The sequence below is a fragment of the Electrona antarctica genome (assembly GCF_951216825.1).
Source record: "Electrona antarctica genome assembly, chromosome: 6".
NCBI classification, from domain to species: Eukaryota; Metazoa; Chordata; class Actinopteri; order Myctophiformes; family Myctophidae; genus Electrona; species Electrona antarctica.
Window position 1 is genome coordinate 12,412,263 of NC_136811.1, and position 25,528 is coordinate 12,437,790.

General features: G+C 49.6%; 1 protein-coding gene across 1 annotated transcript in view; it reads left to right on the forward strand.

The window, feature by feature from the left end:
- Positions 1-12,642, forward strand: part of grin2db (glutamate receptor, ionotropic, N-methyl D-aspartate 2D, b) — a gene marked incomplete at its 3' end in the record, with an annotated part of 290,078 nt that extends 277,436 nt beyond the window's left edge. Inside the window, 7 exon segments of the mRNA XM_079503474.1 lie at positions 4,654-4,889; positions 9,020-9,202; positions 9,204-9,848; positions 9,850-10,470; positions 10,472-11,341; positions 11,343-12,212; positions 12,214-12,642. Of these exon segments, the coding sequence (XP_079359600.1) occupies positions 4,654-4,889; positions 9,020-9,202; positions 9,204-9,848; positions 9,850-10,470; positions 10,472-11,341; positions 11,343-12,212; positions 12,214-12,642 (3,854 nt within the window).
- Positions 12,643-25,528: the final 12,886 nt, after the last annotated feature.

Genomic DNA, 25,528 nt, shown 5'->3' on the forward strand with positions numbered 1-25,528 from the left:
GAATTATAAAAAGTGTGAATGGAGTTTCTAGGTGAAAGTGCTTTTTTGACGTGCCAATATCTGCCATTGAGCCCCATTGTGAATTTCTCAAATTTGAAAGCACTATATTTCTAAAACTATGAAACATTTCAAAGATTTCTTTTCAGGCACCGTAAGATGAACCTAAATAGGTTTGAATGGGGTTTCTAGGTGTAAGTATGTAGGACTAGTAGCATGGCAAAGTTTGTGCTATTGCCATTGAGAAGGCATTGGGCGTTTAAGTTAAATACGGGGGGGGACATATTTTGACAGCAGAAACTGCCTGTCATAATTTCTCCCTATTCCAAAGCCCCCCCAGGTACATTATATATTTAAACTATTTTCAGCAATGGTACACTTATTTTTTCAGTGGGTAGATCTTGTTGAGCTGGTCATTTTGAAAGTAGATCTCACGTCATAAATGTGTGGGCACCCCTGATGTATACATTTTGAAAACGTGTGAGACGGGTCATTCTGCGTGATGAGTATAGCTACTTCTACTTTTGGTACATTAGGTATATATTTTGTTTCCAATATACTTTTGCACTTACTACTCAAGTACATTTTGGAATACCGTACTTTTATATTGCTATACATGGCGGGTACTTTTACCTAAGTAAAATAAATGTGAGTACTTTTTCCCACCAACCGCCGCCAGTGCAATTAAATGATTATCATCTCCTCCTTCTGCCTCTGTCTTTCCCACTATCTTTGACGCTTCTCACTCTCTCTCTTTCTCTCTCTCTCTCTCTCTCTCTCTCTCTCTCTCTCTCTCTCTCTCTCTCTCCCTCCCTCCCTCTCTCTCTCTGTGTTCCCATGTCTGTCTCGCTCAGCGCTCTGTTGTTTCTTGCTCCTCTCCTCTCATGTTCTCCTCTTCAAGTTGAGCAGTGTGCCCTGCTGTTTGTCATAATGACACAATCTCAGGCAGCGTCCGCCACCTCTCTCTCTCTCTCTCTCTCTCTCTCTCTCTCTCTCTCTCTCTCTCTCTCTCTCCTCCATCTCCCTCATTTCCCCTGATACATTAGACGCTGCCCCTTGCTCACACTCTCTCCTCCCTTCCCTCTCTCTCAATTCCTAACTCCCCTTATATTCTCTCATCACACCTTTCTCCTTCTTTTTCACCCACCTACTCTCTCTCTCTCTCTCTCTCTCTCTCTCTCTCTCTCTCTCTCTCTCTGTCTCTCTCTCTCTCTCTCTCTCTCTCTCTCTCTCTCTCTCTCTCTCTCTCTCTCTCTCTCTCTCTCTCTCTCTCTCTCTCTCTCTCTCTCTCTCTCTCTCTCTCATGTGGTCTCTCCTCCCTCCATTCTTGTTCTCCTCTCATTTGCCCTGAGCTACAATGCTGAGATTGGGTTGTCCAGGCCATTTTACTGCTGAGGCCTGTTTCATTGTTTTAGACTCCCTCCCCCCAAACACAAACAAAACACAAACAAACACACACAGACTCATTTCATTAGCACGCACGCACGCACGCACGCACGCACGCACGCACGCACGCACGCACGCACGCACTCTCAGCTCTCTATAGTTGCTCTCGATCTCTTTCGCTCTGTGTATGTATCTCAGTTTGTGTGTCTCTCAGAGTTATCTCTGTGTGCTGGCTTTCTGCACGCACGCACGCACGCACACACACACGCACGCACGCACGCACGCACGCACACACACACACACACACACACACACACACACACACACACACACACACACACACACAGAAGAGCTCCCTCTCTACCCAGTGTTCCTGTTGAGCAGACACCTGCATCAGTGACCCATTCCAACTTGATGAGTCACCTTCGACAACCGAGATCCTCTCTCTCTCTCTCTCTCTCTCTCTCTCTCTCTCTCTCCTCTCTCTCTCTCTCTCTGAGTCCGACCTTGAACTGACCTCTGAAGAACCAACACAGACATTCAGCTGCAGGGATGTTTAACCTCTAACCCCCCCCTACCCCCCCCCCCCCCCCCCCCCCTTCCTTCTCTTCCTTCCATCCAGTGTTCAACCCTTTTCAAGGCCCATTATCTATTGGGCATTTGAGCCACAGACCACATTTGCATCAATCCTATGGATATTTATCTAAATGGGTCCCAATAGGCATTGTTCTAATGCGTGGACATTATAACATGTCGTGCTGTTGCACTTGCTTTTTGGATCCCTCCCTCTTTATTGGGTGTTTTCTATTCTTTTTTTCACCTAAACATCATCATTGATGTTCATTGTTTAGTCTTGCAATGCCATTGGTCATGATATTTGCATATAAATACCCCCCACAGAGGCACAAATTTACACAACTTCAAAATCTCTGGACAATTTCTAATCAAAATTGACCTATGACCTTTAATCTTTAACCCTGATAAAAGTAACTAAAATGCATGTAATACATATATTTGTGTGATCATTAGAATGTCTAGAACATGTATCATATATTATTGTGAAAGATATCCACCGAATGTAAATTAATAATTTATTATTATTATTTTAATAATTATTATAAATGTGCATAACATTTTCATTACACTTTTCTTTTTTTTTTTTAACATATTTTTTTAACATAAGTCCTAGTAGTACAAAGTAGTAGTAAGGTTGAAATCTCTTTTTTGCAAGTAGAAATATATCCGGGTCTTACATTAAAAGTAGGCAAGAGTACTCATTTTTCCCCCCTTTATTTATAGCTGAGCACAAGTGCTCATTTTCACGCCCTGTAAAAAAGCAGAACATCCCGACGGCCCTTACTGCATGTCTTCCCCCCATCTCTCTCCCAATTTCCTGTCAGCCTACTGTCTGTCCCTCCATAAACAATATAAAATAAAGGCGAAAGCCAAAAAAAAAAAAAAAAAGTATTGAACGAATACGTCAACATTTTACTCAAGTATACAGTACTTTTCCACCACTGCTTGCTGCACACCTCGCCCCCTTTATTCTGTTTCAAATTTTAACACCCCCCCCCCTTTCTTATCTTCTCTCCTCTCTCATCCCCTCTTCCCCTCAAGCGCTGTTCCGAGTCTGTTAGCGTTGTCTATTTTTGGTTCACTATTGATGGTGTTTCTTTGAGTGTGTGTGTCTTTTTCAACTTGCTGCATCTGCAATACTTTGATTTGACCTGTAATCTGTATATCTTTACTGCTGTGCTGCCTTCGACGACTGAATCCCCCCCGTTCCCCCGGGATCAGGTCTTATCTAATCTTATTTTATCTAATCTCTATAATCTTTTGTTATCTTAAAATTTAAGCATTTAGCGGTCGCTCTTATCCCGAGCGACTGCAAGGAAAACGCATCAAATGCACAGAGACAGTTTATAGTGCCTCAGTAAACTAGGAACAGAGGCAAACCAAGAACGTATAGCACCTCGTGCTAAGTATCTTATCTCCCTTCTCCTGTTGAACCTGACGTGCACTGATTCTCTCGTGTAACAGCGTGCACGTGGATCCGCTGCTTTGGAATTTGAATCTTTGAAAAAGTAGAACCGTTTTGGACATAAATAGGTTTTCACCCGACAGAGCACCAGCTGCTGCTACTGCTCATAAATGGTAAATGGTGCATTTATATAGCGGCGCTTTACATACAGTAGATTGTGCATTACATTCACCCATTCACACACACACCATTCATACACCGATGGCGGCGGAAACCATGCAAGGTACCAACCAGCACACCAGGAGCAATTAGGGGTTCAGTGTCTTGCTCAAGGACACTTAAACACTAACTCTGGGGGAGCCCGGGTTCGAACTGGCGACCTTGCGGTTACCATCCGGAGACTCTACCCCTGAGCCACCGCCGCCCCCGCCCCTCATACACCTATTAGACCATGTCTAATACATATACTGTACGAATCGTTATTATACTATGTTTGTTTCTTTCTCTTTGTGGTATAACAACTACTAATATGATCATTTTGATGTATACGTGACACTTGCACATTGATTGATCCTGTTGCTCTGTGCATCTGAACATGGCCACTGTGTGTGTGCACGTTTGGGTGAACATTGCTGTCTTTGATCAGACAGTCGATCACACGGAAACAGTGCTATGATAAGTTACTGTGCCTGTCTAAGACAAGTCCGTAAGTATTAGCGTATGGCCCTATCACTGTGTATTTGTATGTTGTTTTGATTTTTTTCATTATGGCCTATATATATTCTATTCAATTCCTTTTCTTGCTTTAATATATTTTCTAATATGTTGCACAATCTGCAAAGTCCAGACAACATTTTGCTGCTTGTTGTTAACTGTATAAGTCGGAGACAATCTTACAAAACCTACATTCACCGCTTCAACGTTATATACATACATATACATACTCGGCCATATGAAGGCAGATCTACAAGCTCACAATACGTTGCGGTGCAACGCATTGTGAGCTTTCAGATCAGCAATTTCCAAAATATTTGTATACATTTTATACATTTTGAAAAACTTGTGAAATGGGACATTCTGCATAATGAGCACTTTATACTTTTGGTACTTAAGTAGATTTTGATACCAATATGTTCGTACTTTTACTCGAGTCAAAATGTAATTCCGACCTTATTTGCAACAGAATATTTCTACATTGCAGTATTGATACTTACTTAAGTACAACATCTGAGTATACTTTTCCCACCACGTGTCTCTGATTCCGCTTTCTCGATCCCGCACGCGTGCAGACGAGATCGAGATGCTGGAGCGGCTCTGGCTGTCGGGCATCTGTCACAACGATAAGATCGAGGTGATGAGCAGCAAGCTGGACATCGACAACATGGCGGGGGTCTTCTACATGCTGCTGGTGGCCATGGGCCTCAGTCTGCTGGTGTTCGCCTGGGAGCACCTGGTCTACTGGAGGCTGCGCCACTGCATGGCCACCAGCTCCAGCAAGCTGGACTTCCTCCTCGCCATCAGCAGGGTGAGACACAGAGAGAGAGATTGATTGATTGATTGGTTGGTTGGTTGGTTGGTTGGTTGGTTGATTGATTGATTGATTGATTGATTGATTGATTGATTGATTTTTATCCCATGAGTTGTAACCCTTTTTTTCCACCCAGTGTCAATTATTGTCTAGTCTAATCCTGGGCGCTACTCTCCCTCTGTCAACCTGGGGATGGATTGATTCATTGGTTGGTTGGTTGGTTGCTTGATCATGAGGTACATTAATACATTAAAGGAGAATACCATAATCTGAAGTTATTATCAAATCAAATGTATTCATATAGCACATTTTTTTTAAAAACCCCTCAAATTGTAGGCTACCAAAGTGCTTCACAGGTCAGAAAAAGCAATTCAATACAATACAGTAAAATACAATATAGCAATATCAGACACATGATAATAGTACTCAAGCAGTAGAAGAACATTAAGGGCAGTTGAGTAGTAGTAGTAGTAGGCTTGGGAATATAAAAAGGTTTTAAGTGTGGATTTAAAAAAAGACTCAACGGAGGGAGCAGACCTATCTATATATCCCGAATATTTTCATAACTCCATCCCGAGTTCACCGTAGCTCAGAGTGTGAGCGGTGGGGATTTGCGGTAAATCGCTATTTTATATTGTACACATCTGTCGTTCATAATAACTCAAATCTCTCCACAGTGTGTCCCAAATGGGCCACCGTAGTAGTGGACTATACGACGGCCTAAAGGGGCCTTTGAATGAATCACGGTTGAAATCTGGTCTCGCGAGACTTCAGGAGGTGCGCATGCACTCAACCACTGTGGAGACGTTTGAGTCATTATGAACGACATATATCTACAAAAAAGAAACGAGAAAAAAAAGAGCGATAAATATAAGCGAATTACTGCAAAACCCCACCGCTCACGCTCAGCGCTGCGGTGGACTCGGCATCGTGTTATGAAACTTTTATTTCACCTGTACCACTCGTTCCTGGATATAATAACATCAGATTAAGGTATAAAAAGCTAGTCCAGAATTCTCCTTTTAGGCTGAAAGAATCCATGGGATTGTTGAAGGGAGAGAGTATTGAGTTGAGGCTTTCACATTTGAATGTGAGTTGAACTGAGGTGTGTGTGTGTGTGCCTGTAACTCTCAATGATCACAGACTTCTCTGTGTAGAATGGGGTCCCAGAGATAACAACTGTTTTGTATGGGCATAGCAAGGAGAGAGATAGAGGGAGTGACAGGTAGTGAGATATTGTATGGGCATAGCAAGGAGAAAGATAACGGTACGGAGAGAGAGACAGACTAGTGTTGAGATGTTTGCGGTTCGTGCAAGCAAGCGCGAGTGTGTCTGTGCGCGCGTGCGTGTTCTCAACCCCACACACACAGTCCATCAGCGAAGCTTGATTCAAGCCTCATCAATAATTCAAGTCAAATCAATTGAAAGAGCTGCTTTTATCGGCATACATAACATACGCTGGCATGGATTGTCAAATGAAACGCGACCAAACAAGTCTCCCCTTATTCACTCAATCAAACAGCAGTTGTGCTCCCCCGCCCGAGAGGTTCAACCTCCAAGCGTGTTTTCAAACCACACAACCAAGACACAGTGCCCATACCCGAGGCGGGGTTGGCGAAAGGGCCTTTCTGTGTGGAGTTTGCATGTTCTCCCCGTGTCCCCTAGGGTAGGTACCCTCACAAAAAACATGCAGTAATCCTGGTCTCTAAACTGCCTCCCCCTGGCCAGCCGGGGCGCCTGATGGAGAGGAAAGGAACTGGTTGGAATAACGTGTTTCTTCCACGCGCTACGTCCAACCAGGGAAACTCCCCCCTGTCAGGTGTAAAGGAGCAACTTGGACACTCAGGCATGAAGGAAGCATGAGTTCAAGTCCGTTGCTCTCCCCATGTCAACCATATATGGGGACTAGGTTGGGAGGCGGAGGGTGTGTAGAGCCCAGGATCACATTAGATAATTGACACAGGGGTGAAAAAAAGGTTACAAAATCGTGGGATAAAAAAATATATAAAAAAAAAAGAAGACACAGACACGCTTTGATCCCGGCGGTAAGGGAGGGTGGGTGTAGTTCAAACCAGTCTGTTGTAACATTCACCATGCACCGCCATGCCGGACTTCTGACGGCGCTTTTGCGTGTGTCGTGTCATCTGTACTGTACTCTGTGGTGCCGCTTGCCAAAAATGTAATAATAATAATAATAAGCCTAATCTACAAACAACATATCGTTACTCTCTAGATCAGTTATGTTTTTTTTTATAACCCCAAAAATAATCCCTGTAGTTTGTTTGTTTTTGTTAAAGGACACACTCACACCGTGGAGTATAAAGGAAGCATGAGTTCAAGTCCGTTGCTCTCCCCATGTCCCCCATATATGGGGACTAGGTTGGGAGGCGGAGGGTGTGTAGAGCCCAAAAATAATCCCTGTAGTTTGTTTGTTTTTGTTAAAGGACACACTCACACCGTGGAGTATAAAGTAGGCGTGAAACAGAGAGAGACAGACCAAGGGAAAGACTGACAGTGGAAGGAGATGGAGTGAAAAAAGAAACGATGAATGATAAATGGTCAAGGTTTCTTGCTGGCTAGTTGAGATTAGGTTAATGTGTGGGGCCATGTTTCTGCCTGCTTGCAGCTTTATTTGCATTCCTGCGTGCGTGTGTGCGTGTGTGCGTGTGTGCGTGCGTGCGTGCGTGCGTGCGTGCGTGCGTGCGTGCGTGCGTGCGTGCGTGCGTGCGTGCGTGCGTGCGTGCGTGCGTGCGTGCGTGCGTGCGTGGGTTCCATGAAGGTTGACTGTCAGAGGATTTCCAGGGTGTGAGGGAGAATTGAATTTCAATGAATCTGACTAATTGACTGAGTGGAATTGAATTGACCCTCACAACCCACCCACCATGCAACGCACGCACGCACACACACACACACACACACACACACACACACACACACACACACACACACACACAGTCACACACACACACACACACACACACACACACACACACACACACACACACACACACACACACACACACACAGGAGCACGTTTTCAGTAAGAAGTACTCCCCTCCCCCCCCTTGCCCAGGCGGTGGCGTAACCGTCTGGGCACCCGACTGGTAATCCAGTCGCAGTGTGCCGCGGGTTCGACTCCCGAGCCCGACACGGCCTTTACTGCATGTCTTCCCCCATCTCTCTCCCGTTTCCTGTCAGCCTACTGTCTGTCCCTTCAAAAACCAATAAAAGGCGTAAGCCGCAAAAAAATATCTTAAAAAAAAATAATAATAAGTACTCCCCTCACTCAGCTCACAAAGACCATAATATGCACGGCACTGCCCACACCCTCTCAACGTCAGCGGAACCCCAGGGGTCTGTAGCCTGTAACTCTCAATGATCAGACTTCTCTGTGTAGATTGAGGTCCCAGAGATAACAACTGTTTTCAAATGGGGGTCCATGGCCTTCCTTCCTTCCTCCCTTCCTTCCTTCCTTCCTTCCTTCCTTCCTTCCTTCCTTCACTGAGGTGTAAAGTAACTAAGTACATTTACGTAAAGTGTCTTGAGACAACTTTTTGTGATTTGACAATGTAATAATATTGAATTGAATTGAATACTGTACTTTTTACAGTACAAATTTGATGTATTTTTCTCTCTGTATCAAAGATGGTTCATTTGGAAAGATATTCCATGCAAATTGGAGCCACAATTTAGAAGCAAAACATTGTACACAAATCCTAGAAAATGAATGCTCTCCTGTCGGCACCGACGTCTGGTAAAAACTCTTGCGCACGTCCTATATGCTGGGACAAAGGTTGATGATAATGTAGATTTTCTCCTGGTTTGTAAAATAAACCAAATCTGTGTGGCTTGTGACGATCGGATCCAATATTTAGTTAATTGACCTGTGGAGCCATAAAACGTTGAAACCACAGTAGTAGCTATTGTGGTTTTTAACTTGGTGCTACTTGGTACTTGGTTTGGTTTGGTAGCGTAGTGTAATCATTTTATTTGAAAATGAAGGTGGTTAAAACTGTCTCTGTCTCTGTCTCTGTCTCTCTCTGTCTCTGTCTCTCTCTCTCTCTGTCTCTCTCTCTCTCTCTCTCTCTCTCTCTCTCTCTCTCTCTCTCTCTCTCTCTCTCTCTCAGGGGATGTATAGCTGCTGCAGCTTCGAGGACGAGACGGCGCCCGTGGGGGCCAAGTCTCTGCCGCACCACCACAGCGCCATGGTGGCGATGCCCTTGCAGGGCCCTCACATGGTGGTGTCGGTGTGCACCCCGGCCATGTCCAAGGGGCAGCAGCAGCAGCCCCCGGGGGGCCCCCCCCGCCATACCCGTCTACAAGAGCCCACTGCCGGGCTCTCCTCCCACCATGGTGCACTCTGGGTCGGCACTGGGTCCCGCAGCGGCCACCGCCATCGCGGGGGCGCCGCTGCCCTGCTCCACCTTCCTGCCCCGGCCGGACCGCCGGCTGGCCGTGGTGGACCGCTGGCGGCTGCCCAAGACGGCCACGGCCACGGCCACTAACCCGCTGGCCGTGGGGCCGCGCGGCGGCGGTGGCATGGCGGACATGGGACCCTTTGCCCAGAAGGTGGTGCCCACCAACTGGGCGGTGGCGACACCGGCGACGCCGGCCGGAGGGGGCGGGGGGCTGGATGGCTACAAGCGCTACTACGGTCCCATCGACCCTGAGGGTCTGGGACCCTGCATGGACCCTCAGGCAGGGTCCCAGACCCCCAAGAGCATGCCCCGGGGCCACCCCCAGCCCCCCCCGGCCAGCGTGGCCTTCTACTCGGAGAAGGGGCCGGACCACGGGGCGGGGAAGCGGCCGGTGGCGGGCGGCGGCAGCGGCGGCGGTCAGGGGAAAGGCGGGGCCGGCGGCAAGGCGTTGGCGGCGGCGGCGCTGCAAGGCACGCCCCGCCTGGTGCCCTCCAACAAGAGCCAGGCCCCGCTGCCCCCTAACCCCCCGCTGCCGCACTCCTCCCCCCCCCCTCCCCGCCTCGTCCTCCGCCTCCTTCTGGAGGAAGCGGCGGCCCAACAAGAAGCCCGGTGGCGGCAAGGAGCCGGGCGGCGGCGGGCCGCTGTACGAGAACATCCTGCCGCTGGGCCGCAGGGGGGGCGGAGGAGGCGGGGCCGGGGGCAGGCGGGGGGCGCGCCCCCTCTCCCCTGGCCTCTCCCTACCCATGCCGGTGCCGCTCAGCCCGGCCTACACGCCCCCGTCGCCCTCTGCCTCCCTGCCCTACACCACCACCACCTCCTCCTCGTCCTCCTCCAGCACCTCCTCCTCCACCTCCTCCTCCTCGGCCTCCTCGTCGCGCTCCACGTCGCCCAGCTACTCCTACAGCTCCTCGCGGAGCACGCGCGACCCGCACCTCCCGGGCGGCGAGGACGACGAGGACGAGGACGAGACGGAGCTGACGGAGGAGTCCAGCCTGCTGCTGGGCCGGAGCGGCCGCGAGCGCTCACGCTCCTCAGCCTCGGCCCGGCCGCGCTCCTTCAGCCACGGGCGCCTGCCGCCCCCCGTGCCGCCCCGCAAGCCCCGGGCGTCCTGGGGCGACCACCACCACCACCCGCCCCTCCGCGAGAGGGAGCGCGAGCGGGGGTGGCAGCCAGCTGTCCCAGCTCCAAGAGTGGTGGGCCAGCTGGAGCGAGAGGGAGCGCACGGACCGGCGGAGCGACGCGGGCTGCGACGCCGCCGAGCGGCTGAAGCGCGAGAAGAAGCGGCGCAAGGAGAAGGAGAAGGAGAAGGAGAAGAAGAAGAAGAGGAAGAACAAGAAGCGGAAGAAGCGCGAGGAGGAGCGCGATAGGGAGCGCGAGCGCGACAGGAAGCGCCGCAAGGTGAAGAAGAAGAAGAAGAAGGCGGCGACAAAGACCGTCAAGCGTAAGAAGTCGGTGGGCGGCAAGCGCTCGGAGCCCGAGGAGGGAGACGGCGAGGGGGAGAGGGAGGGAGAGGCCGAGGGCGTCGACAGGGACGGAGCCATTCAGGACTACTCGCCCTTCTCCGCCCACTACCGGAGCCCGTTCGGGAAAAAGGGGCGTGACCCGGTGTGGGAGGCGGAGCGGGAGCGAGGCAGGAGAGAGGCCGCGGGAGGAGGAGGAGGAGGAGGAGGAGGAGGAGAGGACGACGGCGGCAACGAGCGGGAGGAGGAGGACAGCAGCAGGAGCAGGGAGCGGCACTCCAAGTCCTCGCGGCCTCACAGCAGACACCGCGCGCCCAGCAAGCGCTACCCCAACCTCCACAAGCTCCCCGCCTCCGTCAAGTTCTGGGTGACCGGCGGCAACGGAGGCGGAGGAGGAGGAGGAGTGGACTCGAACACTCCGCCCACCTCCCTCCACCCGCTCCTCCCTTCGTCCAAGCGGCGGCGGAGCGGCGGTGGCGGCGCGGAGAGGGGAGAGGGCGGGAAGGGCGGCGAGCGGCGGCCGCTGCTGATGCACTACGAGAGAGGGGAGGGGGGGGGTGGGGCAGGCCGGGAGGGGGGAGGGGCTGTCGTTCCACGAGTGGGACTCGGAGGAGGACGAGGAGGACGACGAGGAGGAGATGGAGGTGAGGGAGCGGACGCGGGCGAGAGAGCGGGCGGAGGAGAGGGGAGCGAGGAGGGCGGGCCGGAGCGCCGCCGCCGCGCAGGAGTCGGAGCGGGCGGACCGGGTGCCGCGGCTGGACGAGAGCTACTCGGACGAGGTGGAGGGAGAGTCGTCGGGAGAGTTCGGACACTTCGAGAGGTACTGGGAGGGGGGAGGGGCCGCGGGGGTGGGCGGCGGCACGGGCATCGGGGGCATCGGAGGAGGCGGCTGGTTCTTCGGCACCTACCCGTCCCGGGAGAAAGGGGGCAGCATCAACAGCCGCGACGACTCCCTGCTGGGGACGCGGGCGGACCCGGGCTGGGTGGGCGGCGGCGGGGGCGTGGACCTGTGGAGCTCAGGGCCCGGCGTGGGCTGGGGGTCGGGGGGCGGTAGCGGCGGGCTGGTGTCGTCCCAGTGGCCCCCGCCGGCCCCCGCCGCCCTGCCCCCGGCCAGGAGGTACTGGTCCATGGACAAGATCCCCATGAAGGGAGACAGGAAGTGGGGGAAGAGCGGCGGTGGCGGGGGAGGAGGGAAGGGCCAGCGGGACAGAGACGACGGGCCCGAGGAGGAAGGGGGAGGAGGGGCTCCCGGGGGTGCCACACTGTGCTCCTGCAGCATGTACCCCCACCCGCACCCCTACCCGCACCCGCCCCGCAGCGGGCGCTCGCACGCCTCGCGCTCCAAGCGCGGAGGGGCGCCGCCGCCGTCGTCGGCCGCGGCGCCGCTGTCCCACAGCCAGGAGGAGCTGCTCCTCCCCCACTGCCACAGCTTCAGCGGCTCGCGGCCCCCCCCTCAAGCCACCGCTGCCGCCCAAGCCCGACTCGACCGGCCTCCTGCAGGCCGGCAAGTCGTCGGGCAGCCAGTCCAACCTCACGCAGCAGACCGCCGTAGACCTCTCCCTGCTCCCGCCGCAGCCCTCGCCTTCCCCGCCGCAGCAGCCTTCCGGGGGCTCCCCCGGATCGTCTTCCCTGCCCATGCCCATCGCCCCGCCGGCCCCTTCCTCGGCCCCGGCCGGGTCGCCGGGCGCGGGCGGCGGCGGGTCTTCGTCGGGCGCCCAGGGCCAGGCGGCCAGCGCCAAGCTCCAGTACCAGCGGCTGCGCTCGGTGCCCCAGCCGCGGCGCTTCTACTCGCCGCACCTGCCGCTCAAGGCCAAGAGCCTGTGCTCGCGCCGCGGCTCGGCCCACTTCTCCAGCCTGGAGAGCGAGGTATGACGCGACGGCAGGTGTAAAATTCACTTTTAAGTACTTTTACTTAAGCACTGTATTTTAGCGTAAGAGGTGTTTGTACTTTACCGGAGTATTTCCTGATTTCCTATACTCTGACTTCTACTGATCTACTCCGCTACATCTCGGATCCAAATATTGTACTTTTTACTCTACAATTATTTGAAAACGTTAGTTACTAGTTAGATTTTGATTATTATTGCAAAACACATTACACCCACTTCAGCCGAATATGCGATGCGACACACTGTGAGCTTGTAGATCGGCTATTTTCAAAAGACTACTAAAAACTTGCAATATGGGACATTCTGCTTTAATTAGTTAATTAGCTTTAATTAGTTTAATTAGTTTAATTAGTTTAATTAGTTATTTTACTTTTGGTACTTTTTGATACCAATCCTTTTGTACTTTTACTCAAATGCATTTTGAATTCCGGGACTTTTACTTGTAACGGAGTATTTCTTACGTTCTTACGTTGTCAATACTTTGAACTAAACTGTGAGTAAAACAACTAACTAACTGTGAGCGTACTTTCTCCACCACCGGAGGTATGACAGGGGGACACGAGAGAGGGAGACATGCTGTGTGGAGTGGGCACGGCCACCGCCCGCCACAGCCATGACGACGACGACAACGACGACCACATCGCCGACAACATCGCGGCGGCGGTACACCGCCTGGCGACCATCTCCGCCGCTAATAATAATAATAGCGGATTGGCCGGCTCCACGGGCCGCTCCCTGGTGCATGTCCTGGTCAGGGCGACGGTGCGCCGCCACACCCGGGTGACCTACGTCCGTCTGGATGACGAGAGCGAAGGCGAGGCCACCGCGACGTCGTCTTCTTCCCCGGCGACGAGAAGCGCAGCGGCGGCGACGGAGCCTCCTCCGGAACTCCTCCTGCGCTCGGAGCTGAGCTTTGTGATGTCATCCTCTGTCCTCCTCTCCTCCTCCTTCCCCGAGTCACAGCTGTGGATAAACGAGTAAGAACGTTACCTCCTGACCTGTGAGTTAATATACCTACGTTGTGCTTCGTCGCGCGGCAGCGGTGTCGCGGCGGCTCCCGGGCCGCTAGCGCGTCTACGAGGCCCCGCGCGGGGGACGCGCCCTGCGCCCCCCGCCCCAGCGTCGAGGCTCGCGTCGGGCTCATACGTCTGCTGTGGCCGGCGCCGCCAGGCCATCGCGCGGCAAGGTATACACATCGGGCTTAATGATGTCATGTTTACACGAACAAACACTCAAGACAAGACACACGGCGCTAACGCAGGCACACGCTCGAAACGTCTCCCTCCCTCCCTCCCTCTGGCTTTGAGAACACACACACACACACACACGAACACACGAACACACACACACACCCCACTTCCTCGTTTTTTGGGGGGGTCTGATCAAACACGATTGGCCCACAGACTCTTTTTGCTCCCCGTCCCGATTGGCCGAGAGCTATACATTATGTCCAACATCGCGTCTTTTTGAACTGGATTGGCTGCTAACTGCATTGTGGTGTTGGAGAGACTGTCCCCTTTTCTCCTCTTCTACTCCTTTTTGTAAATTGAATATATATATATATATATATATATATATATATATATATAAGCAATGCACTCTTGCCTGGCCTGTCATCTCCCTTGATGGGGGCAACGAGAACAGTGACACTCTTTGACCTTTGACCTCATGACACAACATGGCGCCCATGGAGCTCTAACCCAGGACCATCCACGCTACACGATGTCACGTTTTATTACGAGAAAAAAAAATCAAAACTTTTATTCACTAAGATTTAATAGGAAATAAAAACAAAACAAAAAAAAACACAAACTGAAAAACACAAAACAAAAAAAAACAATCCTGCCTGCCCGGAGGCTGAGATGGCGCCACACACACACACACACATTACAAGCGCACGGACGGACGGACGGACGCACGCGCGCACACACAAAATACACACAATTGACATAACCCTGTTTGGACTTTGGACTTCGGGAAGAAAAACAACAATAAGAACAACAAAACAGAAGAGAGACATGTAGCAGATTGTTTGTGTTTTCCTTTTCTGCCCTTTTTTTTCTTTGTTTCTTTCCCACTCCGACTTTGTACTCCTAATGCTCTGCTTTCTGTTGTTCTTTGCTTTATTCTATCTATCTATATATTGCTCTCACTGTGTTTAGTGTTTCCAGGAGGAAGGAGTCGGGGGGCGGGGGTGCTGTGGCTGCTGCTGCTTTCGGGGGAAGTAAAAGCAAAAAAACAAAAGATAGAGAAATGTTTGCCAACTTTTTACTCACAAGCTTTTAAGGGAGATTGGTTTTCAAGTGGTTTCGCTTGTTGCTGTCCTGAAGCGCCATGCTCTTTACGTATTTATTTTACCCCAACCAATCCCCCCCCCCCCCCCCCCCCCCCCCTCCCAACCCCTCTCCTCCATACGTTGAGCAATACATAACTCTCCATCATGTGGGAGTGGGACCCCGGCGAGGCAAGATGATTGGTTGCAATATCAATAATTGGCACTAGATGGCTGCATAATAATATTGAAATAAGCTTGTGCAGGCCCAGGCCAGGCGGACAGCCGCACGAGGTTAGCTTCATGAGGGGCGAGCGTTGCTTTTTGCATCACATTCTAAGCATATACAGATGTATGACTTTTAAGGACGGTCAGGACACCACCACACTCTGCCGGAGGAATTATGAGCAGCGCAGCGTGCTGTAAAACTCTCTTTATGGCATTTTAACCCATTTTGACCTGAGATCAGATTCTAAAAATGTCTTCTACATCACGACAGTTTTCTGAAAAGGCTATGTTTCTATGTCAGTGGTTCTTCGAATTTCAAAAATAGCAGACCTACAAGCTCGTAGCGCGCCACTCGGTGGCGCGCTATGAGCTTGTAGATCTGCTATTTTTCAATAGCTAAAGCATAACATGATGCTAACACCAAAAGGGGTTCCCGCCCAAAATGGGTTAATTAGGACCGCTTGGCAGACACTGGAACCAATATGAAGGCAATGGATTTTACAAAGCACAAAATTGGCCATCGCATTACTCCCAGACACGCATTACTCCCAGACACGCATTACTCCCAGACACGCGTGCCATGGGTGTACCTGCCGCACAATCACACGCTCCGCACGCGGACACGCACACACACACACACACACACACACACACACACACACACACACACACACACACACACACACACACACACACACACACACACACACACACACACACACACACACTCACCCACTAAACACACACACACAGTCAGATCATCGGTGTCAGTTTAACTCGGAGTGTGTAAACAATGGATCACGGGTCCATTTTTACACTCTCGGAGTGAAATGAACACAGGATCTGCCGATTATATTTACCATCAGCATCACCTCCTCCTTGCTTTAGAGAGGGTGTGGTTACTATAGGGATGCTGGGATGCTCTGTAAACAGTGAGTTTCAACAGTGACCTCTTTCCTTTTTTCCTTTTTCTTTTGCCAAAAGAGACTGAAAGACATGCTGTGAGATGTTTACAGTTATACAATCTGTGGCAGCATAGACTGAGCAGTCGGAACCAACTCCATGCTATCGTGGGCATCTGATGACTGTTTGACTTTTAGCAATATCCCCCTTTCAATGTGACAGGGATGCAGAGGTCAGATTCCATCAGTGAGTGGGGTCAGGTCCTTTCAATGACAGGGATGCAGAGGTCAGATTCCATCAGTGGGTCAGGTCCTTTCAATGACAGGGATGCAGAGGCCAGATTCCATCAGTGAGTGGGGGTCAGGTCCTTTCAATGACAGGGATGCAGAGGTCAGATTCCATCAGTGAGTGGGGGTCAGGTCCTTTCAATGACAGGGATGCAGAGGTCAGATTCCATCAGTGAGTGGGGTCAGGTCCTTTCAATGACAGGGATGCAGAGGTCAGATTCCATCAGTGAGTGGGGTCAGGTCCTTTCAATGACAGGGATGCAGAGGTCAGATTCCATCAGTGGGTCAGGTCCTTTCAATGTGACAGGGATGCAGAGGTCAGATTCCATCAGTGAGTGGGGTCAGGTCCTTTCAATGTGACAGGGATGCAGAGGTCAGATTCCATCAGTGGGTCGGGTCCTTTCAATGACAGGGATGCAGAGGTCAGATTCCATCTGTGAGTGGGGTCAGGTCCTTTCAATGACAGGGATGCAGAGGTCAGATTCCATCAGTGGGTCAGGTCCTTTCAATGTGACAGGGATGCAGAGGTCAGATTCCATCAGTGAGTGGGGTCAGGTCCTTTCAATGTGACAGGGATGCAGAGGTCAGATTCCATCAGTGAGTGGGGTCAGGTCCTTTCAATGACAGGGATGCAGAGGTCAGATTCCATCAGTGAGTGGGGTCAGGTCCTTTCAATGTGACAGGGATGCAGAGGTCAGATTCCATCAGTGAGTGGGGGTCGGGTCCTTTCAATGACAGGGATGCAGAGGTCAGATTCCATCTGTGAGTGGGGTCAGGTCCTTCCAATGTGACAGGGATGCAGAGGTCAGATTCCATCAGTGAGTGGGGTCAGGTCCTTTCAATGTGACAGGGATGCAGAGGTCAGATTCCATCAGTGAGTGGGGTCAGGTCCTTTCAATGTGACAGGGATGCAGAGGTCAGATTCCATCAGTGTGTGGGGTCAGGTCCTTTCAATGTGACAGGGATGCAGAGGTCAGATTCCATCAGTGAGTGGGGTTAGGTCCTTTCAATGTGACAGGGATGCAGAGGTCAGATTCCATCAGTGAGTGGGGTCAGGTCCTTTCAATGTGACAGGGATGCAGAGGTCAGATTCCATCAGTGAGTGGGGTCAGGTCATTTTCTCCCCTAATCTCTCTTTTGCAATGGAAAACACCCATGGCCAGTGCAGGTGTGGTACGTGTGCCTCCGCTGACTGACTAGAGTACTGTAGGTGGCATAATACATCTACTGTATATACTGTACTAGGGAATACATTGTGTGGTGCCACAGACAGCAAATCCATTCATTCTTTTCCCCCGTAAGAGATTTCCGAAAAATATTAATACAAATGATTTTAACCCATTTTGGGCGGGAACCCCTTTTGGTGTTTTAAACATTATGTTATAATTTAGCTATTGAAAAATAGCAGATCTACAAGCTCATAGCGCGCCACCGAGTGGCGCGCTACGAGCTTGTAGGTCTGCCATTTTTGAAAAATCGTGAAAATATTTATTTCAGAAAACTGGAGGATTTAGAAGATTTTTTTTTTATTTCGAGGTCAGGCCTGACCGGGTTAAGCCTGGAACCAAGCCACCCAGGAGGCACCCGGTGAATCATGACCGAATACATTTGTTTCCGTGTCAATATTTAGAAGAAGAAAAAACACCAATTAAAAGGCCATTTACTAAATGAATCGTTGTATTTTTGTTTAACTTCTTTTTATTTTGTTCTCCATGCCCACATAATGTAATGTTTTATGGTCATCATGACTCACCAGGAGCCTGGAGCGATTGGTTTCCGGGGCTTAAATAGTTGTATTCGGTAAGAAGTCTCCATGGGAGAAATGAATGGGCTTTCTGTCTGTGGCACCACAGAATGGAATACTGTACAGTCCCATTCTCTTGGTCTATACCAGGCTGACATCCCTAGGTACCTTTCCAAACCTTTCAGACCAAAGGTACCTCTGGAAGCCACACCTCTGATGGGTGGGCTTTAGTCTTAAGGGGTGTGTCCCAGCGGATGTAAAATATGAAAGTACATTATCGGCTAATGGCTATAGAGCGGTGGTTCCCAGCCTCGTCTGGGTCAGGGCCCACTTGAAAACAACGCATCGGACCACTCAACACTCGATCGGATGGGTGGAGGACGTTTTGATTTGAACGATCAACTTACCGATCGTGTTCTGGGGTTTGGATCAGAGGAACTAACATATACTTTAAAAGGATCCCTAGGCTGATAAGCCTTGATAGATTACAAATTGCTGTCTATAATTACACTTTTAAATTAGAAACGCCGTCACACGCTTATGATGTAATTTGTCCATGTGGTCCAGTCCTATGGATTGTATGGAATGCATGCTGGACCACAAATGGACAAATGACATCCTCAACGTGCGACTATATGACGTTGTCCCCCTTGAATAAAAGATAAAATACTATATTTAGCCATCAACTTCATTACCATATACTTTCACAAGGACGTGCCGAGAGTGTTAGAGGGCGCTTTTAGACAAAAATGGCGAAAATAGCTGATCTACAAGCTCACAACGCGTCGCGCTGCGACACGTTGAGAGCTTGTAAATCTGCTATTTTCGGGGGGGAAACTCTTTAGCTAGTGGAGATGTGGTGTGCGACAAATTTGTTCAACGCAAAATGCTGCGTTTAAGTTCAGGAGACTTCGGGAAAAAAATAAATTCTCCTGAATGCTGCCTTCCAGCATGGCATGGAAAGGAGTGTCATTTGCATTTCTTTCACCATAGTAAACGCTGCATTCGTGGTCTGGAGAGGGCAGTCGTTTTTCAGACGGGTAAAAGGGCAGTGGCTGAAGCCCCCTTTGATGTCTATGTGTGCACGTCCCTGTACTTTCATATCAATTCTCAACGTCTCGTAAAAAATAAAAAATAAAAAAAACAAAACAAGAGCAGCCACAACCCCCTGCTTTCTGGCGTAGAGTTGAGCGTATAGCTTTGACATGATAGCAGAGTTATACGCCGATACTTTTAGACTTGGTATAGCTTCTCTTTGGATGCTGTTGATAGTGTGTGGGCCGAAGGGGGAGGGGAGGGGAGGGGCGTTTGGCCCCTTGACCTGGCAATGCGCAACAACAAGCGGTGACGGTGCATGCATGACTTGCACGTCGTGCAGATGACCCTTTGACCTTGGTGGCGAACGCACACATATATTTGATTGTGTGCGTTGGGTTTTATGTTCAAGATGGCATGTAGTTATGGGGTTTCCATACTGTTAGAGGGTCTTCCGAATCCCCCCCTCTCTCACCCCCCTCTCTCTCTCTCTCTCCGTGAGAACACCCCTCCCTCCTTCTTTTTTCTCTCTATTTTTCAACGAGGGCACTTGCCGTTTTTTTTTCCTTCTTGCACACTGATTGCTCCCCCCGCCGCCCCTCTAGATCTGCGTTCCTGGGACAATTTGGATATTGGTTATTAAACAAAAAAGAAAAGGAAAAACAAACAAACAAAACAAAATCTACATAAAGATCAGGATTCTTTGTTTTCTAGAGAGACGCGTTTTGTTCTTCTCCCGGGGGAGATACAAAGTCCACAACCCTCGCCCTCTGATCATTGCATGTTTTTTTAGCTGAAACGAGCACCCCCACCCTCTCCCCCTCCCCTCCCTTGCCCTCCTCCCCCCAAGACCTGCAGCGAGACGGGTTGTGTCACAGGCTGCAAACAATTAAACGGAAAGGAAAAGAATAAGAGAGAGAAGAAATAGCGAAAATGCTTAAAGGCGCCAGGGCGGCCATCTTTCCTCAAGGTACTACTGCAGCTCTCTACCCCCCCCCCCCCCCCCCCCCCCTAGCTGGTGGAAACCATGGCAACTAGGCAACTAACAGGTTGGCTTGCTTCCAGTTATGGCGGAACAGAACAACAAAGTCAGTGGTGGTTAAATTACTCAGTTCCAATATACTTGAGTCAAAGTATTCCTGTATTTGACCAGCTGTTCTTGGTCAAATATTACTCAGATTATACAAGTGACTTTTTTTACTTGAGTTAAAGTACTGGAGAGAGAGAGAGAAAAAAAAAAGAGAGAAACTTGAGTATTTACACATTTTCCAACAGACATTTTCTTTTCTTTTTTAATAATACCAATGCATTGCTGTAGTGATATTTTTCAAATTAATTCAACGATGTTCCAGAAATGTAAAAAAAAGAAAAAAGAAAAAGAAAATGTATATCACTATATTTGTATTGTTACTTCATAATGTAGGGCTACTTTGTTTTCTTCCTTTCCTAGAAAACTACAGCATAGTGCAGTCACAAAGTATCCTAAGACAACAAATACTCAAGTATAAAGTACCGTCACTGAGCGCAATGTATAAATAATGTGTACAGTGCTCGAGTAACAGTGCTTCGTTACTGCGTCCACCACAGCTGGGAAGAAGGTTACTTTCCAACCAATTGGACGCCCCCCCCCCCCCCCCCCCCCCCACCCCCAAAAAAAAAAAAAACCCTGACGTGTCACTTTAGCGTCACTGAGCACGAACCGAGGCGCTAATATTTAAGTGTGTGTGAGTGCATGAACAGAAGTGGACCCCCCCCCCCCTACAAAGACCCCCCCCCCCCCACATCCCCTGCCCCCTTGCAGCTTAATTTCTTCTTTACTTTGCTGAGGAAAAAAAAACAATATTGAATATTATACTATGTTTTAATTTTATTACTATTATTTTTTTTTGAGAATGTACCATGTTATACTGTGATTTAACTGAGATATTTTATCGAAAAACCATTGTATTCAAATTATCATTTGGAATTCTATCATTTTATCTATAAAAAGAAATATATATGTACAAATAAATATATACATATATATACGTACAGGTATATATATCTATAACATGAGTTAAGTTTTTGATATACTTGGAGGAATAAGTGCTATATAGATTAAACTAATAGTTTTAAATGTTTTAGCTTTGTAGCAATTCTAGACACAAGAGGTCATTTTTGAACTCCGATTCCTCCTATAAATGACTGTGAAGACATTAGTGCCTGTGACAAAAAAAGACATGAAAACGTCTAAACTCTCCGTTCATTCACCCATCCATCAATCTCACGATCCGTATACGTCCACCGTAGCCGTGTGGCGTTCGCTCCTGCACCGAAACTACCTATACATCGCCTTCCCATCTCTCACGCGCGCACGCATTCCATCCCCCCCCGACACCACTCCCCTATCCATCTCTTTCTCTCTGTCAGTGGTGGGACGAAGTACAGTCCCATACCCTTGGTCTCTTCCGGGCTGACACCTAGAGGTACCCATCAATGTCTTTCAGGCCAAAAGTACCTCTGGTAGCCACACCTCTGATGGGTGGGGTTTAGCCTTAAGGGAAACTTAGGGGACAGGACTGTATACTGTCATGTTTTACTCATTAAGAGCTGGGGAGAGATGCCTTCTAAACCAGTCGTTCCCACACTTTTCAAAAATGTGAAGAAAAAAGAAAATAGCAGATGTATACTGTAAGCTCGCAGCACGGCACAGAGTGACATGCTGTGAAGCTTGTGCTGTACGTCTGAACGGCCAACGCAAACTATCTAATCTGAGATGACACGCGGATGCTTTCCCGGTTATAAGTAGCAATACGACAATACAAAAATACTAGTAAAAGCAACATATGAATCTTGACAATTGTTGTAGGCCTATAGTGATTTCCACTATAGGCCTACAATAATTGTCAAGATTCATATTTTGCTTTTTTTTTTACTGCTTAACCCATTTTGGGCGGGAACCCCTTTTGGTGTTTTAAAAATTATGTTATAATTTAGCTATTGGAAAATAGCAGATCTACAAGCTCATATCGCGCCACCGAGTGGCGCGATATGAGCTTGTAGGTCTGCTATTTTAGAAAAATCGTGAAAATATTTATTTCAGAAAACTGGAGGATTTGGAAGATTTTTTTTAAATTTCGAGGTCAGGCCAAAATGGGTTAATCACTTTACGCCACTGTGGTCTCTCTCTGCCTCTCTCTCTCTCTCTCTTTCCCTCGCTCTCTCTCTCTCTCTCTCTCTCTCTCTCTCGCTCTGCAGTCTCCATATTCTCCTGTCTTCAGTCTTGACATTGACTCGTCATCCTGCTACATCCTTACTGTCTTCTACATGTCAGCTTGTCTCAGCTCCCTTCTCTCCTCGTCTCTATGGAACCATGTCGTTTTCCAAAGCGCTGTAGAAAGAAAAAGAAGAAAAACGTTTGAAAACTTCTTCATCCACTTAAACCCCACAGTCGGGCTACACAATAGATCTATACAAGCTCACAATGTGTCCCCAACGCCACGCATTGCGAGCTTGTATAGATCTGCCCAGAATAATTATGGATGTTGGGGTTCAAGTGGTCTCAATCTGTTGATCTCTCTCTCTCTCTCTCTCTCTCTCTCTCCCTCTCTCTCATCCCCTCTCCCCTCCCTCCCTCCCGCGACCATTTCCTCTCATTTCCATCGTCTTTTTGTTCTTTTCTTTTCATTTTTAAATCCTCCTCCTCCTCCTCTGTCCCAAGTCTCTCACTTAGCAAAAAAAACAACAAACAGAGACCAGTAGATACTGTGTTCTTGCCTCCTTTTTGATTGATTGATGACCGAGGTGGTGGTGGTGATGATGATGATGATGATGATGGTGATTAGGATGATTATGACAATGGTGATGATGATGATGATTATGACGATGTTGATGATGATGATAATGGTGAGGATGATCAATTGGTCGATTAATTGATTGATGAAGTTAATTCACGATGAACAATGTTAACTATTTTACCTTTAGTCTCTCCAGACAGACTCGTTGACTCACACAATTTCCACCGCACGGTTCCGGTCTGTGCGACGCAATCGCAAATAAAAAATAATTAAAAAAAAAAACGCGAAAGAAAACCACATTTTGTCCCGCTTGTAAATCAAATTTAGCCGAAGAAGCGTATATCAGCTAATAACTGCTTAGCAGAGAAGGAAGCGCAAAAAAAAGTATTTTTTACGATGTTTTAAAATATATTTTTTCGTGAACGGGAAAAATGAAGCGGAAAAATGAAGCGGAAAAACTCTCGCGTAGCGGTGGAGGATTGTGGAGCGTAGCGGTGGAGGATTGTGGAGCGTGTCACGTAGCGGTGGAGGGTTGTGGAGCGTGTCGTCGTCTGACTTGAGAGACTATACGATTTCCGCCGATGTCGGGCGGAAACCTCTTATCTCCACATTTCAACTTTCCTTTTTAAGTTTTTTTTTTTTTTTTTTGTCCCAGAAATTAAAAACCCCACTACTTCGTCACAGAGAGAGAGAGTCGTGCAGAAGTATAGCATAAAAATAGCCGACCTATACAAGCTCACATCGCGTGCGTTGTGAGCTTGCGGATCGGCTATATTTGACTTTTCTTTCTGGGATGTACAGTAATAACAACATGAAAAGGAAAGGGTTTTTGGACATACAAGGTTTCCACCTGACGACGGCCATGAACCTGATGTGAGTGGAGTGTGTATCTGATGACCATGCCACTGTAGAGAGCCACGGCCTTGCACCTCACCCCACCACGCAGCCGGTCGCTGTGCAGGTGTGCTACGGCGCGTTGACACGGCCTTGCACCTCTCCACACCACGCAGCCGGTCGCTGTGCAGGTGTGCTACGGCGCGTTGCCACGGCCTTGCACCTCTGCCCACCACGCAGCTGGTCGCTGTGCAGGTGCGCAACGGCGCGTTGCCACGGCCTTGCACCTCTCCCCACCACGCAGCTGGTCGCTGTGCAGGTGCGCTACGGCCCGTTGCCACGGCCCATTCTCATGGCGTTGTTGCCACGGTTGTCCTCTGCACCACCTGGTGCCTGCTGGGTAATATATAGCGTAATGTCCTCCTCTTCACCCCCCCCCCCCCCCCCCCTGCGCCTCCACCCCCACTCTCTGAAGAAAGAAATCTGTCTGCACTGACCCGGCGTAATGGACTGTTTTGGCCTCATGGCTTGGATTGGAATGGCTGCTGCTGCTAACGTCTGTTATAACTTCTGGTGAAATGGACTGTTTGGGCCTGGCTTGGACTGGAATGGCTGCTGCTGCTAACGTCTGCTAACGTCTGCTGCGTGGCGTTACTAGGCTGACCTTTTGATTCATTGGCTTGTTGTTCTAGCCTGCATGATGCTATAGCCGTGACGGTTCTGCCATTGGACTGGACCTGGCCCCATGCTAATCTGTGGAGTAGCATGCGCCTACGTGTGTGTGTGTGTGTGTGTGTGTGTGTGTGTGTGTGTGTGTGTGTGTGTGTGTGTGTGTGTGTGTGTGTGTGTGTGTGTGTGTGTGTGTGTGTGTGTGTGTGTGTGTGTGTGTGTGTGTGTGTGTGTGTGTGTGTGTGTGTGCGCAGCCCACTGCGGCACGATTTTCTATAATGCCCCGCTGTGCACTTATACCCCCCCCCCCTCCCCTCCGCTCGCTCCATCGCTTTCTCGCCCTTTCAATCTTTCTCTCTGCCTCTGAAACATGTACGCACACGCACAAACTCACGCACGCACACACACACACACACACACACACACACACACAGAGAGACACAGACTCTCTCTCTCTCTCTCTCTCTCTCTCTCTCTCTCTCTCTCTCTGCTGTGTATGCATATTTAACCCACATGCGTACATCATCCAACCAATGATCCCCATCAGTCCATGGAGCTCTCACCGCGGCTGCAATCTAAAAAATTGCCTCGCGTATTTTATAAGTCATCGCACGCACTCACTCGCTCGCTCGCTCACGACCATGTGCACGCACGCACGCACGCACGCACGCACGCACGCACGCACGCACGCACACGCTCTTACTGCTCTGATTACTTTACTAAAAATATATATATATATCTCGACAGCCCTTGTGTGTAAAAATAAGGTCTGTGCTGCCTGCTGCATGTGAGATGTGCTGACTTGAGGGAAGTTCATTCCGTTCAGCGTATATATATGCTACTAGTGCTTCTTCCATTTGTTTCCTCCGCCCGCCCGTCCGCCCGCCCGCGCGCGCGCGCTCCGCTGTTGTCCCCGCTGCTCGTCCCGCTGCCGCCGTGTTGCCTGTTATGTTTTTTGTCAGAATGCTGAACGGGAAAATTGCACCGCCTCCGCTTTTACAGCGCCGCACGATCCCTCGCCGCCTTCCCATTGTCCTTCAGAGTTCACCTTAACCCATTTAGACCTGGGAACCATTCTACACAAATGTCTTCTAAATGCTGACAGTTTTCTGAAAAACCCC